Genomic DNA, 16,275 nt, shown 5'->3' on the forward strand with positions numbered 1-16,275 from the left:
CTCTAGTGTTTGCAAATAAATCAGATTTGTGGTGGACAGATGAAAGCTAGTCTCTGTTTGGTCTGATGAGTGGTTGTAAGTGTGTATATAAGACATGCTTAGCACTCATGGATAAGTGTAAAATATATCATTCTAATGAGGAGTAAAGTGGAGTCATTTCCTTGATTTGGAAAGTAAAACATTGTTTGTCACTTGTACTGAAAACGTTGTAGCTGCCAAGTAAACATACAAAGTGTAGTAACTCACAGCAATAAGAAATCATATCTAACCTAATCTGACTGCAGTAAAATGAAGTATGATTGATTGCTGTGGATTAAGGGCTGGTTCACAACATTATTCTGAGCTCCGGATGTATTTCTGCATGTGCGTCTTTGATGCGTTCCGGTGTGTTTTTGATGTGTTTTTGATGCATTCTGGTGCATTTTTCCCCCTCTTTTTTCCTTCATCTCAGTTCAGGACTTGTGTATCTTGGTGTGTTTACATGCATTCCATTGCGTTTTCCTTGGCTGTTTTTTTAAACAGCTTCTCAGAATGGCAGTTAGCTTTCCAGGAGGCATCATGCGTATGTTTTGCTTGGAAAGGGCTGTGAATAAAACCTTAGCAGCAAAATGGCTCGATCATATTCTGTAAATAGTACTTAGGAAAACCCTGTACAAGGTTCAGCATAACAATCTATTTTGTTCTTAGTAGTAGAGGATAATTCATTTGAAGTAGTTTGCTTCCTGCTACCTTCAAGGCTCCCTGTTGTGTACACATCCTACAACAGCCATACCTTTTGTCTCTGCTCCAATAATGTCATGGAGTCGTGCGTATATTTGGATTAAGCTATTTCAAAGTTATCCAAAAGGAAGCATAACTTATTTATTTTATTGTGAGGCCGTGTATAATAAAAACAAACGGAACAAAGGCAGACAGGCCAAAATGGATATTAGATCATATTGCTCACCTTTTGAATAATATGGCAAAAGCAATGCAATAGAGCACATTTGGTAATAAATATTTGCTAGATAATACGTTTTATGGAATGGTTGGGAGCTCATAGATATATTTTTATTTGATGCGTGGATGCACTGCAGTGAATTTTTATAAGCAACATTCATACATATTGGACATTTGTGGTTAGTGAACATTTTAAAATTGCAGATCACACCAACCGCAGTTGTACAATGCCCTCTGCCTAGTGGTGACCTGGAAACACTTGGGTGTTTACTAAGGCCCCATGTACACGGGACACTTCTGAACGATGGAAACTGACTGCTGGAAAACGTAGGTTAAAAAACATTTGCTTAGCCGCGTTTGCATACCGTGTTTATGAGTGTTTGCGTTTAGAAGTGTTTTTTAAAGATAACCTCAGGAGACCTTCCAAAATGCCCAGAATGCACTGAAAAACAGTAAAAAATTAACTATTTCCGACATTTTGAGAGAAATAGAAAGAGCAGAAGCAGAGAGAGCAGTATTTGTTGAGATCAGCTGTCTTTTTTTTCTCATTTCTGTGCACAAATTATTGCAGCAGTGTCTAACATATTTTCTTTCATACAAAACCTCAAAGTATGGTGTACCAGGTCCATTTGAGTACCGGGAAAACACTTTGCATGCATTTTTCATGATGAAAAAAGGCTCTGGACAGTATCTGGAAATGGAAGAGCTATAAAAAAATTTCGAACACAAACGCTTATAAACGTGGTTAACCGTGTTTAGCCTCATTTACAAGCGTTTGGCGTTTGAAACGCTGATTAAATCTACTTCTGAATGCAAGTTTTCTGCATTCAAAAAAATGACTGTAAACTCAACTGCCTGTGAACGACTGTAAATGATGATGTGTACATGGACACATAGGAAAACATTAGGGTGAGTTCAGGGGCTGCTGAAAACAACACTGAACAGCTCCTAAAGGTGAGTTTATCAGCTGCAGTGTACATGAGCCCTAAGGCCCTCCAACTATACATTACAGCTCTAAGGAATTCAATCTCAGTTCCAGAAGTACCTCTATTCATGGTTCCCATGCTCAAGCATTCCATTCAGACAAGAGAGCACTGAACATCAAATTGCCATAGGCACCTGAATGGTTATGCATTTCATGCAAGCTTATATCATGTGATGATTTTAGTAAAGACTACTTCTAGATTGCAGTATTGAATCCAACTAACAAAACTACATTTTAAATGTACAAATCAAGAAAGCATCAATGATTTTATATTTTCTCATATATGTAAAGCCTGTTGACTCCTGATGGCATCCCCTGAACTTTCTTACTTTTATAATTCTCTAACTGAATTTAGCCACAAATATCTAGAGAAGGTCAAAGGAATACAAACTAAGAAAACATTATTACAATTTGCAAATATTGCAACTTAGTGCTGTCTCTTTTATCTTGCTGTCCTGAGCACTAAACATGTCATATTTCCCAACCCTTTTCCTTTAAAATAAATTAAGGAGTCATTCAAATGTGCTTTGCTGTCTGAAGAGCAGTCAGCATTTGTGTTACTCTTGACTGCTTTAGCTCCATATTAGCATACCGCAGAGCAGCGCTATTCACTTGAATGGGTCTTTTTCGATGGGAATATCATTTCTGCCATAGCATCGCAGCCGTTTCACTCTAGCAAAAATATGTTTTGATATTTTCAGTGGGGGGTCGCTGTTAAGTATGCTGTACGGGGCCCTGTGATTTCTAACAACAGTTCAGCTTGTTCCCTGTGGGACAAAGTACATGCAATGTTTCAAGTTATTTCTAGTTATCAGTTCTGACCTTGCCTCTCCCTCCTGCTGCGGCTCATCTGACAACAGCTTTGCAGGAGATGGTTGATTTAGAGCTTCAGGTTGTTTCAGCTGTGAACACTTTCCCAAGACAAGCAAGGGCAAGAAAAATGCAGAGGCTGATATGCCCCCCACCTGCTTCATTCCTCCTGCCACTACTTGTCTGCAGAAAGCTTTCACAGCTGAAGTAAACTGTAGCTATGGATCAGCCATCACCTTCAAAGCTGTTGTCAGATGGGCCATGGCAAGAGGGGAGTAGGGGCGGTCAATATGCATAACTGGAGTCAGAAAGCACTTAGAAACGTGACTACATATGCTTTGTCCCATAACAGACAGGACTGTAAAATAATAAACTAGTAAAATCAGATTAATGAGCAATATGACACTGTGTTCAATAAGAGTATAATCAAAGGGTAATTTGACATATCACCATAAGCACAAGTCTGGTATAAAATAGAGGGAGGAAATTATATACACTATATTGCCAAAAGTATTGGGATGCCTGCCTTTACAAGTACATGAACTTTGGCCCACCCATTGCAGCTATAACAGCTTCAACTCTTCTGGAAAGGCTGTCCACAAGGTTTAGGAGTGTGTCTATGGGAATGTTTGACCATTTTTCCCGAAGCGCAATTGTGAGGTCAGGCACTGATGTTGGACGAGAAGGTCTAGCTTGCAGCCTCTGCTCTAATTCATCCCAAAGGAGTTCTTTTGGGTTGGGGTGCAGGCCACTCACGTTCCTCCACCCCAAACTCACTCATTCATGTCTTTATGGACCTTGCTTTGTGCACTGGTGTGCAGTCATGTTGGAATACAAAGGGGCCATCCCCAAACTGTTCCCACAAAGTTGGGAGCATGAAATTGTCCAAAATGTCTAACGCCTTAAGAGTTCCCTTCACTGGAACTAAGGGCCAAGCCCAATCCCTGAAACACAACCCCACACCATAATCCCCCCTCCACCAAACTTTACACTTGGCACAATGCAGTCAGGCAAATAACATTCTCCTGGCAACTGCCAAACCCAGACACATCCATTGGATTGCCAGACAGAGAAGCGTGATTCGTCACTCCAGAGAACACATCTCCACTCGCTTTGCATTGCACTTGGTAATGTGAGGCTTGGATGCAGCTGCTCAACCATGGAAACCCAATCCATGAAGCTCTCTATGCACTGTTGTTGTGCTAATCTGAAGGCCACATGAAGTTTGAAGGTCTTTAGCTATTGACTCTTTGGTGGCTTTTGCGCAGTATGCGGTTTAGCATGCACTGACCCCGCTCTGTCATTTTACGTGGCCTACCACTTCATGACTGAGTTGCTGTTGTTCCCAGTTGCTTCCTCTTTGTTATAATACCACTATCAGTTGACCGTGGAATATTTAGTAGCAAGAAAATTTCACAGATGAACTTATTGCACAGTTGGCAACCTATCACGGTACCATGCTTGCATTCACTGAGATCATGAGAGCAGCCCGTTCTTTCAATAATGTTTGTAGAAGCAGTCTGCATGCCTAGGTGCTTGATTTTATACACCTGTGGCCATGGAGGTGATTGGAACACTTAAATCCAATGATTTGGAGGGGTGTGCCAGTACATTAGGAAATATAGTGTATACTGTATCTCGAACTCAAAAAGTAAAAAAAATAAATATCTAGATGTATCGTAGCAAACAGAAAAGCATGAAGGTATATAATTCTTGTATAGAACCGATATGTACAGTACATACTGTATATGAGTACCATCACACCAGATATATTAATTTCAATAAAACACTACAAGAGCCAATGGAAAAAATTCAAGAGGATTAGGCTGTTGCAATATAATACGTATATGACAAAACTACTTTAAAGAAAATCTATCATTTCTTGCCCATTTTTTAAAGTAAACCACCATTAACCTCAAGGTCATTTCTTTTGTAAAGTATTCCGTATGATAAGCAATTGATATTTTTCATATTAAGTGTTGTTTTTATGTTTTTTTTTGTTATCCTTTGCTCCATATCAGCACTGCTGATCTCCTGCAGTCACTTCTCCTCTACACTCATACACTCCAACAACTGCTGCACATGATTTCACAGGGTAAGATTTCAGATGGTGACAGCAATGGAACATGTCTATGTCATCTTTATCTGCATAACAAGCTGTAGTTTCCTTTTGGAAAACATGTAACAGGGTGACAGTGGAGGAGGCAGCATCAATAGGTATTATTTTATTGAAATCTCTAACAGAGCAGTTTTGAGGAACAAATGTCAGGACAAGTAAGTATTAATGATTTCCTTTTGCAGGATTTTGTTTTTAGAACAGTATTGCTGCAGCATTGACTTATTACATTAAAGCATGCTACAAGTGTGACAATTTTATTTTGAACATATATGATATTAAATAGTTGACCCTATCCCATGGATTCACATAATTTACAGACATGATTTATAGGTAGTGCTGTCACAGCTGTTTCGTAAATGTCCAATCACCTGTCCTTCTCCACGTCCTCCCCCTGAAATGGAATAGCAAACAAACCATGTAAAAGAGCTTCTGTGAGGCGTAGAATCTGCTGTCATTTGTAGGCAGACACTCTGCAGCACAGCTCATTACTGCTTGAATGTAATGTATGATGTATTCAAGATCTATATATTTAAATGTTTCACACTGGCCTTCCATGTGAAAAGAATTATGAATGTCAGTACAGTAATATGAAATGATTACTTATTTGCAAGGCTAGTGATACTAAACACCCATTGTTTCATTACATTATCCCTTCTCTTTCTGTATATGGATGATGGCACTGTAAATATTTTATTAAAAAAATATCTAACTACCATCTTTCCTAATCAATATTCATCTGTCACATGACGCAGCTCTTTCCCAGCCTGTTTGTAGGGAGACATAAGCAAGAGGAACTTCTAGTCCTCTGCCCCAGGTCACATGCTCAAAAAAAATAAAAAACAGCCTTTGGGATACAGAGTAAAAAAAAAATATCAATAAACGGTTTTAAATCACCATTCAAATATACTGTATATTTGAAATTAAATATTTATTATTTTTAGGCAATAACATGGTGTGGGTGAATTTCTTCCTATGACAGTCTGTGTCACGCCCCTCCAGCTTGTGTCTTAGAATAACAAAGAGGTGAAGCCTCTATCAGTCAAGATGTAATATCATGCCCCATAGTGTTTAGCTGGTTAGTGGGTGTGGAGGAGGAAAGAGGGAGTGGGCTGTCAGTTACCACTGTGTATACGCTCCCAAGTGTGACTCTATAGTCACATGGGCTGCTCAGATGTGGTAGGGAGGAAATGCTCAACATAGAAACTCCCTGAAAACTGAGCATGTAAAGTAGCTGCCCACACTGCTCTGCAAAATCCCCAACTGCATTGGGGACATGGACAGAAGGGGGAGATAGAGAACAGCAGGATCTACCAGTTTATTACAGAATACAAATCCCATAGTGACTGAGTAAGTATGAACAGCATATAAAAAGCCATTTATTGATAGTTTTTTATGATTTATGTTTTTTTACCTAAAAGGATGAGTACTGTGCAGTATTTAGCTATCTAGACACACTCACAGGCCACTTTATTAGGTACACCTGTTCAATTGCTTAGTAACACAAATTACTAATCAGCCAATCACATGGCAGCAACTCAATGCATTTAGACACCTAGAAATGGTGAAGACGACTTGCTAAAGTTCAAACCGAGCATCAGAATGGGGAAAAAAGGGTATTTAAGTGACTTTGAACTTGGCATGGTTGTTGGTGCTAGATGGGCTGGTCTGAGTATTTAAAAAACTGCTGATCTACTGGGATTTTCACACACAAGCATCTCTAGGGTTTGCAGAGAATGGTCCAAAAAAGAGAAAATATCCAGTGAGCATCCGTTGTGTGGACGAAAATACCTTGTTGATGTCAGAGGTCAGAGGAGAATGGGCAGACTGGTTCGAGATGATAGAAAGGCAACAGTAACTCATGTCAATATAGACCAAAATCTCTGAGAAATATTTCCAACAATTTCTTGTTGAACCTATGTCATGAAGAATTAAGGCAGTTCTGAAGGCAAAAGGGGGTCCAACCCGGTACTAGCAAGGTGTACCTAATAAAGTGGCTGGTGAGTGTATTTAACAATTCCATCATGCAAACTCTATTAGGTTTGGTTGTTTTTTTATAGCTTACTGCTGTAAATGACAATTCTCTGTATTGGAGAGAATGCAGCAAAATGTACCAGAGAAAGCTGCAGGGCCCAATAAAGTCATAAAAGCAATACCCACTACAGCAAGTTGGGTGACTCTTGTGAATGTGAAGTATGTCTTCACTAAGTACAATACTGTAGTTCTCAAATATTGCTTTTGAATTTTTCAACACAGTTGACAAAACAGTCCAGTGTATTTCTCCAAAACACTTGTCACATCCACTCATTGAAATCTGCCCTAAAGCATAAGCCAGTAAACACTCAAGCCATGTCCTAGTTGTCAGCACTGATTTCTCAAACAGACCGATAACAGAGATATGGACAGTTGTGTTCACAATCTTTGTGTTTGCTTTGACAATGACGTCCAATGGTCAGTTGTGTAAACTGTTCTTACTCTTAGCAGAATTGTTTAGGCATAAAAGGAGATGTATAGTCTTGCCAGTGTTTTTAGATATACATGTAAAGGAGAACAGACCCATGTGAACAGTCAGGGTGTGTTATTGTCTACAAAACCTTGTTTCCCTGTAAATTGTGATTAAATATGTACAGTTGTGTCCAAAATTATTCAACCCCCAATGCTGTAAAGGGGTTTAGGGACTATAGTGTACATTTGGAATTGTATTCAGAATCAAATCCTACAAGGACGTTGTAACTACCCAAATGCAACTAAAATGACATCAATTGTTTATGTAATACAGTAGTAAATGGTTCTTATGTGGTTTCTTCATTGCCACAATTATTCAACCCCTTAAAGACTACCACTCTGAAGAACAGAGGTTCATACAGGTGCTTTCCATCAGGTATTGAAAACACCTGTGGATGTCACCGAGCAGCAATCAAGCATAATAAGCACCAATTAGGCAGCTTTAAAATGACTGTGATACTCAGCTCCTTCTAGACATTTACTGGTGTGGTTACAAACATGGTGAAGGCAAGAGAATGGTCCAGGAAGACAAGAGAAGAGGTGATTTCTCTTCACAGGAAGGGCAATGGCTATAAGAAGATTGCAAAGATGTTAAACATACCAAGAGACACCTTAGGAAGCATCATTCGCAAATTCAAGGCAAAGGGCACTGTTGAAACGCTACCTGGTCGTGGCAGAAAGAAGATGCTGACTTCGACTGCTGTGCGCTACCTGAAGCGTAGAGTGGAGAGAAGTCCCCGTGTGACTGCTGAGGAACTGAGAAAAGATTTGTCAGATGTGGGTACAGAAGTTTCAGCCCAGACAATAAGACGCACACTGCGTAATGAAGGCCTCCGTGCCAGAACTCCCAGGCGTACCCCCTTGCTGTCTCCAAAGAATAAGAAGAGTCGACTGCAGTATGCCAAAAGCCATGTGGACAAACCACAAAAGTTGTGGGATAGTGTTCTGTGGACTGATGAAACAAAATTAGAACTGTTTGGGCCCATGGATCAACGCTATGTTTGGAGGAGGAAGAACAAGGCCTATGATGAAAAGAACACCTTGCCTACTGTGAAGCATGGTGGAGGGTCAATCATGCTTTGGGGCTGTTTTGCTTCTGCAGGTACAGGGAAGCTTCAGCGTGTGCAAGGTACCATGAATTCTCTTCAGTACCAGGAGATATTGGATGGAAACGTGATGCAGTCCGTCACACACCTGAGGCTTGGGAGACGTTGGACCTTTCAACAGGACAATGATCCCAAGCATACCTCCAAGTCCACTAGAGCATGGTTGCAGAGGAAAGGCTGGAACATTTTGGAGTGGCCATCGCAGTCACCAGACTTAAATCCGATTGAGAACCTCTGGTGGGACTTAAAGAAAGCAGTTGCAGTGCGCAAGCCTAAGAATGTGACTGAACTGGAGGCCTTTGCCCATGAAGAATGGGCGAAGATACCCGTAGATCGCTGCAAGACACTTGTGTCAAGCTATGCTTCACGTTTAAAAGCTGTTATAACTGTAAAAGGATGCTGTACTAAGTACTAAGATTGAATGTCACTTGGGGGTTGAATAAAACTGATAATGCTGTGAGCACAGAAAAGACATTTGTGGTTATTTCATTATAACTGTTATGTTATATTTGTCTGACCTACAAGTGCCTCTTTAATGTAAATGTAAGCAAGATGACTGAATGATCAAAAGCAATGTCAAACTGGCCAAAACACTCAATTTCAGTGGGGGTTGAATAATTTTGGACACAACTGTACATAGGGTTGGCCATATTGCTAAAAATAGGTTGTGCTTTTCAGTGCAAATCTATGGTGCTGTTAATCCACTGAGAGCAACATTCACCCATTCTAGCAGATACGTATCTTCAGAATTTTTCAGCAAAGCGGTGAGACTAAGTGATATAAAATTACTCTGTTAGTGCAGAAAAAAATAAACTTCTGCAAAGAGACTTTATACTTACCTGCCCCAGTGTCTGTTCATGTCTGATGCTTGTATGACCAAATGCATTCTGTAGTCTTTCCCACCAACGCTACATAACTACTCTGTGTTTCCGACGCCGGTCCCTATATCAATACAGGACAGAGGCTGCAGGTATGCATATACTTGTCTCTTTTTTTACAGAAAGGTTTTTTAATTTTTATTATAGCGACAGAGTCACTTTCAGTGACAGACAAAGATCAGTCTACTGGCTTATATACAGATATCTTTATATAAAATCATAATATGAACAAACATAGTTATTTTTTATAAATCTTTATGTTTAAAATGCACATTAAGGCTCTTTTCACACACATTTTTCAGGCAGGCTTGATCGGGCAGTCCATTCACCTCTATGGACCAGCGGGTGTAAACGGACTTGAGTCTATTTACACCTGCCTATTTTCAATTCAATCCGGTCCACTAATAATAACAAGATGGAACGGGATCCCTCCCCCCCCCGTTGAGGCAGATCCTATCAGAAGACATTCAAGTGTAAACAGAGGAGGGCTTTTACACCCAGCCAACCATAGAGCAGAGTGGGCCCTGTCTGTGTCTGCTCTGCATAAACTGAGCGGACATGGACTTGTCATCCACCCACTCTGCTCTGATTAACAGGGGATCAGCGGACAAATCCACTGTTGGTCACAACAGAGTCCACCTTCGTTTACACCTGACTACCCTCCTATCCGATGCGTCTAGACCAGTGGTTCTCAACCTTTCTAATGCCACGACCCCTTAATACAGTTCCTCATGTTGTGGTGACCCCCAACCATAAAATTATTTTCGTTGCTACTTCATAACTGTAATTTTGCAGTGGGAGGAGTAGTGCCACGTCACTGGTGTCAGTGGGAGGAATAGTGCCACGTCATTGGTGTCAGTGGGAGGAATAGTGCCACGTCATTGGTGTCAGTGGGAGGAATAGTGCCTCATCATTGGTGTCAGTGGGAGGAATAGTGCCCCATCACTGATGTCAATGGGAGGAATAGTGCCCCATCATTGGTATCAGTGGTAGGAATAGTGCCCCATCATTGGTGTCAGTGGTAGGAGTAGTGCCCCATCATTGGTGTCAGTGGTAGGAATAGCGCCCCATCATAGGTGTCAGTGGGGGGAATAGTGCCCCATCATTGGTGTCAGTGGGAGGAATAGTGCCCCATCATTGGTGTCAGTGGGAGGAATAGTGCCACGTCATTGGTGTCAGTGGGAGGAATAGTGTCCCATCACTGATGTCAATGGAAGGAATAGTGCCCCATCATTGGTATCAGTAGTAGGAATAGTGCCCCCATCATTGGTGTCAGTGGTAAAAATAGTGCCCCATCATTGGTGCCAGTGGTAGGAATAGTGCCCCATCATAGGTGTCAGTGGGGGGAATAGTGCCCCATCATTGGTGTCAGTGGGAGGAATAGTGCCCCATCATTGGTGTCAGTGGGAGGAATAGTGCCCCATCGTTGGTGTCAGTGGGAGGAATAGTGCCCCATCGTTGGTGTCAGTGGGGGGAGGAATAGTGCCCCATCGTTGGTGTCAATGGGAGGAATAGTGCCCCATCATAGGTGTCAGTGGGGGGAATAGTGCCCCATCATTGGTGTCAGTGGGGGGAATAGTGCCCCATCATTGGTGTCAGTGGGGGGAATAGTGCCCCATCATTGGTGTCAGTGGGGGGAATAGTGCCCCATCATTGGTGTCAGTGGGAGGAATAGTGCCCCATCACTGGTGTCAGTGGGAGGAATAGTGTCCCATCACTGGTGTCAGTGGGAGGAAAGGTGCCCCATCATTGGTGTCAGTGGGAGGAATAGTGCCCCATCATTGGTGTCAGTGGGGGGAATACGGCCCCATTATTGGTGTCAGTGGGAGGAATAGTGCCCCATCATTGGTGTCAGTGGGAGGAATAGTGCCCCATCATTGGTGTCAGTGGGAGGAATAGTGCCCCATCATTGGTATCAGTGGGAGGAATAGTGCCCCCATCATTGGTGTCAGTGGGAGGAATAGTGCCCCATCGTTGGCATCAGGGGGAGCAATAGTGCCCCAACATTGGCGTCAGTGGGAGGAATAGTGCCCCATCGTTGGTATCAGAGGGAAGTATAGTGCCCCATCGTTGGTGTCAGTGGGAGGAATAGTGCCCCATCGTTGGTGTCAGTGGGAGGAATAGTGCCCCATCGTTGGTGTCAGTGGGAGGAATAGTGCCCCATCGTTGGTGTCAGTGGGGGGAGGAATAGTGCCCCATCATTGGTAATAGTGACACCAATGATTGGGCACTATTCCTCCCACTGACACCAATGATACTTACCTTGCTGACCCCTGCTCCAGCCTGGGCTCGCTCGCTCCCTCCCTCTCCCATGGTACAAACACTTACCGGTCAGATGGCTTCCTTCTCCAGCCGCTTTCCTCCTCTTCACTCGCTCGTGCTTCGCGGTGCCGCTCGGCACCTCCTTTCCAAGCTCCACCTCCTCGCCGGTGATTGGCCGCCTGTGTGCCTCTCTTGAGCTACAGTTCCGGCGGCCAATCACCGACGAGGAAGGATTGATCCCGGGGGTGTGTCCAGATGACAGGGACGGCATGTCATCCCACCCACACCTGCAGACGGATCAAGGAGCGGTGTCTCGGTTCCTAAGGCCATCGGAAATATGTGTTTTCCGATGGTCTTAGGCGACCCCTGGGAAAGTGTCGTTCGACCCCCAAAGGGGTCGCGACCCCCAGGTTGAGAACCGCTGGTCTAGACAAAGGAGGATGGATTCTCTTCCGTTTTTCTTTTTTTAGCGGACCATGGTTGAAGGAAAAACAACTGCATAATATATAGCCCAACAAGGAACAAAATGAATTGTATATCTTCAAGCGTAAACAAGCAAACGTTCTATCAACAATGTAACCTTAGCTGAAGTATGGTTCTGTTAAAAATTGCATCATCTTCCTCTCTCTGAAAAAAACTAATGTATAGTTGTACTTTGAGGTATTTCATGAACTGCTTATATGTGTAAAAAAAATTAAATAAAAAATATAGTAACAATTCATGAACAAGCTAGTAAATCCGTGAAAAGTCATAGTATTTGTTAACTTCTTAGCCATAATTAAACAGTGCAGTTAAATACATTACCTACAGATCAAACATATTTATTTATTTATTTAAGTGCAGAAGCATGAAAAAGCAGTATATGATTTGTACTGTATATGATACCATATGATACATGCAACAGCTGGTTTTGATGAATGTAGCTGGAAAGGAATGGTAAACTTCTTCTAGCTCTGGTTCTTGAGTGTTCTTGTTGAGTTTTCTAATGTAGCCTGGGGGGGGGGGAGGGGGGGGGCACCAGTGCTAGCTGCTCTCTTAGGAATTAAGTTGTGCTACGCAACTCTCATCCATCCAACTGGTCACTCTTAAGTGTGCATTCCTCTATGTTATTACTGTAATTTTACACAAATCATTTTAAATGGAAACTTGAGTGAATATGCTCCAGGGAAAAAAAATGTACCAGCTCAGTTAAAAAATTTTGATTGAAGAAGTTTTCTTCTTCCTGTCAATGTCAAAATTGCCACATAGGAGAGTGAGAAGAAGGTCTTTCAGGAAGCAGTTGTATCCTAACATCCAACTGCCCTTTTATCACTGTGATCAGTTTGTTGTGATGGTGTTTGTAGATTTGTCTGGATGCATACATTTTTTTTCTACTGGTCACAGGCATTATTCAACTCCCTATGTAATTGTCTTCTTCAATGCTGATATGTAATTGTACAAGCAGTAGTTTGCAGTGGGGGGAAAAGAAGTAAAGTACAACAAATTAGAACAGAGAATTACCCCCAAAGAAGCCAATAAAAGATCTTTGTACTGTAGTCACAAAACAGAAGTTGAATCCTGGTATGGCTTGCTGCGCTGTCTTCATAGTCATTTCACTTTCTACAGCCTTATAAGCAAAAAAAACTTAAAAGTGTTTATTATGGTTGGCAAAAGGTCAGTGACCCTTTCTATGCTGGATGCTATTTTAACATTTGTTCTCCCATAGGTGATATTTCTCTTCGGGGAAAACATTCAGTGTAAATAGCTTATCTATTTTTTTTCTTCCAGTTTAGAGAGAAGATATCATCATGGTTCCATGTGGACCAGCTTTGTCATTAGCCCGATGTTTACTGCGCAGGAAGATTGTAACATTGGACAGTCTTGAGGATTCCAAACTATGTCGTTGCCTTTCTACCGTGGACCTGATTGCTCTGGGTGTTGGAAGCACTCTTGGGGCTGGAGTCTATGTTCTCGCTGGAGAAGTTGCCAAGTCAAACTCTGGTCCCAGCATTGTAATTTCCTTCCTCATTGCTGCACTTGCTTCTGTAATGGCAGGTCTCTGCTATGCTGAATTTGGAGCCCGTGTGCCAAAGACTGGCTCTGCATACCTTTATACATATGTCACAGTGGGGGAACTCTGGGCTTTTATTACAGGCTGGAATCTCATTTTATCGTATGTCATTGGTAAGCATTTTATATATGTATAAAAAAAAGTCTTTACCTAGGGCAAAAAACACATATGTTTATCAAGATCAACCTCACAAAAAACAGCAAACAAAAACAAATATGTAATCTTCAAAAACCTTTGCATACAGAAACATGTTGATAAAGCATGTTGACCCTAAATAACAGTTGGATATATACCTGATATAAAATTCTACTATATAATTATAGAAATGTAAGAATTTTATAAAACTGGAGAATGCAAAATCTGGAGCAGCAGTGCATGGTAGCCAATCAGCTTCTAACTTCAGCTTGTGCAAATAAGCTTTGACAAAAGAACCTGGAAGCTGATTGATTTCTATGCAGAGCTGCATCAGATTTTACAATCTCTAGTTTTAGTAAATCGTCCCCTTTATATTTTATAGGAATACATCCAACTATTTTTGCAAACTTTTAGCTGTGTGTCAAGGTCCTACCTTTTCCCTGAGGTTATGTTACTCCATGTGCTGGCGTCCATCTTGGATTTCTGCTGTGCATGGTGGGAATCCTTTTATGCCTTCTGGTCTCTGAGGTCCATCCCCCAGAGGGGTGTGGCTGATGACATATAAGCCTGTGGTCCGCACATGCTCTTTGCACTTGTGTCTTGTGTCTTTGTGTTGCTGTTACTCTGTTCTAACTCTCGGGACTCTCCTGGTATCTGATTCGGCTTGTGACTCGACTATTCTTTGCGTTCTCCTTTGATCTGACCCTCTGTTGCTGAACCCGGCTCGTGACCTGTGATTCTCGTCTGCTGTCCTGTACTGTTTTGTCCTGTTGTTGTTGACCCGGCCTGTCTGACTACTCTTTTGTCTCTTCCACCAGCTACACGCCATTGGCGGTGGCCATTACCGCAGCTGAGGTGTCTCGGGGGCCGCGACCTGGTTCCTGGCTGCGTCAAGTCCATCCCCACCATCAGGGACCCTGGTGAAGGGCAGCCTGGGACTTAGACTCAGCACCCTGAGGGACTTCGGTCTGTGGGTGGTGGTTGTCGTCAGCCAGTGCGTTACATTGTTAGGCCTGCCTGTCAGTTCCTCGGCCCCTGCCCTGACATTACACAAGTGCCATGAACCCTGACGGTGCAGGCACGCCTTCGCTCCCAACGCTAGTCGCCAGACTCGATCAACAGGATCACCTGTTGGATCAGTTCGCTCTGGCGTTGCAAACTCTGCTTGCACGCACTGCACACCTTGCTCCTGGTGCTATTAGGCCGGTAGTCACTCCGGTGGTCTCTCCCGCTGCTTCTCCGCCTATTGCGTCCACCACCTCGGCGGCTGCATCAGCGGCGCCCAGAGGTATGACTGGTTCTGCCTCTCTTCCACAGTGCTTTGGGGGTGAGCCGAGTCAGTGTCGTGGGTTCCTCAACCAGGTGGGTATTTATTTTGAACTAATACCCCACGCCTTTCCGTCTGAGAGGTCAACGGTGGGGTTCCTAATTTCACTACTCTCAGACAAGGCCTTGGCCTGGGCAAATCCCTTATGGGAGAGGAACGACCCGGTGATTCAAGATTTTTCCGGTTTTGTCGATGCCTTCCGTAGGGTATTTGACGTACCGGCTCGTTCCGCCTCGGCGGCCAAGCTGCTCATGACCATGCATCAGGGTTCACGGACCGTGGCCGAGTACGCCATAGAGTTTCGTACCCTGGCGGCAGAGGTCGGTTGGAACAATGAGGCTCTGGTGGCTGCATTTTTCCATGGTCTTTCTGACACATTGAAGGACGAGATTGCAGCTAAGGAACTGCCTGTGGTGTTGGAGGGGCTCATCTCTTTCCTGATCCTGATTGACACCAGGCTCAGGGAGAGGCCTTCACTCAAGGAACGCCTGCGGAGGCCTTCCAATCGACTGGCACCTGCGTTTTCTGTCCCACCCATTCCTCCCTCTCCTCCCACACCTCCTGGGGATAGCTTGTCTGGTGGGGAACCCATGCAGCTGGGGTTTGCTCGCCTTTCCGAGGGAGAGCGGGCCGCTCGGCGTCGGGAGGGTCGCTGCCTGTACTGTGGCCTTGGTGGGCACTTTCGGCAGTCTTGTCCGGTCCGTCCGGGAAACGCTCGCACCTGAGATCATGTCGGGGACAGATCTTAGGTGGAGTTTCCTCGTCCCCGGCGTTCCGCAAGGATAAGCCACTGATCACCGTGGTCCTTTCTTGGATGGAGGGCTCGGTGACGGCCCAGGCGTTGGTAGATTCTGGGGCCGGTGGGTTGTTCTTGGACAGCTCGTTTGCTGCACAGCACTCCATTCCCCTGCAGGCTCGTGCTACCCCATTGGTTCTCGAAGCAATAGATGGCAGGCCCCTGCAACTGCCGCAGGTTACCTACGAGTCTCTGCCGATAGAGGTAGCCATTGGGGCTGTTCACAGGGAGTTGGTCTGTTTTCAGGTGATTTCTTCCCCACACTATTCGGTGGTTTTGGGGTATCCCTGGCTCCAGAGGCACAATCCAACCTTCAATTGGCAAACAGCCGAGATTCTCTCATGGTCTCCACAGTGTGGGGCCGGG

The 16,275-nt window shown here is 43.5% G+C and overlaps 1 protein-coding gene across 3 annotated transcripts in view; it reads left to right on the top strand.

Moving 5' to 3' along the window:
• SLC7A2 (solute carrier family 7 member 2) overlaps positions 1–16,275 on the top strand; it is a 138,194-nt gene that overhangs the window by 70,755 nt on the left and 51,164 nt on the right. For all 3 annotated transcript variants that reach the window (XM_089669315.1, XM_089669317.1, XM_089669316.1), the window contains exon 2: positions 13,369–13,764. In XM_089669315.1, coding sequence (XP_089525441.1) covers positions 13,389–13,764 — 376 coding nt within the window. In that variant the 5' untranslated portion in view covers positions 13,369–13,388. The remainder of the gene's footprint in view (positions 1–13,368; positions 13,765–16,275) is intronic.

The sequence above is a fragment of the Staurois parvus genome, unplaced genomic scaffold (assembly GCF_062004578.1).
Source record: "Staurois parvus isolate SC_StPar_1 unplaced genomic scaffold, SC_StPar_1.0 ptg000071l, whole genome shotgun sequence".
NCBI classification, from domain to species: domain Eukaryota; kingdom Metazoa; phylum Chordata; class Amphibia; order Anura; family Ranidae; genus Staurois; species Staurois parvus.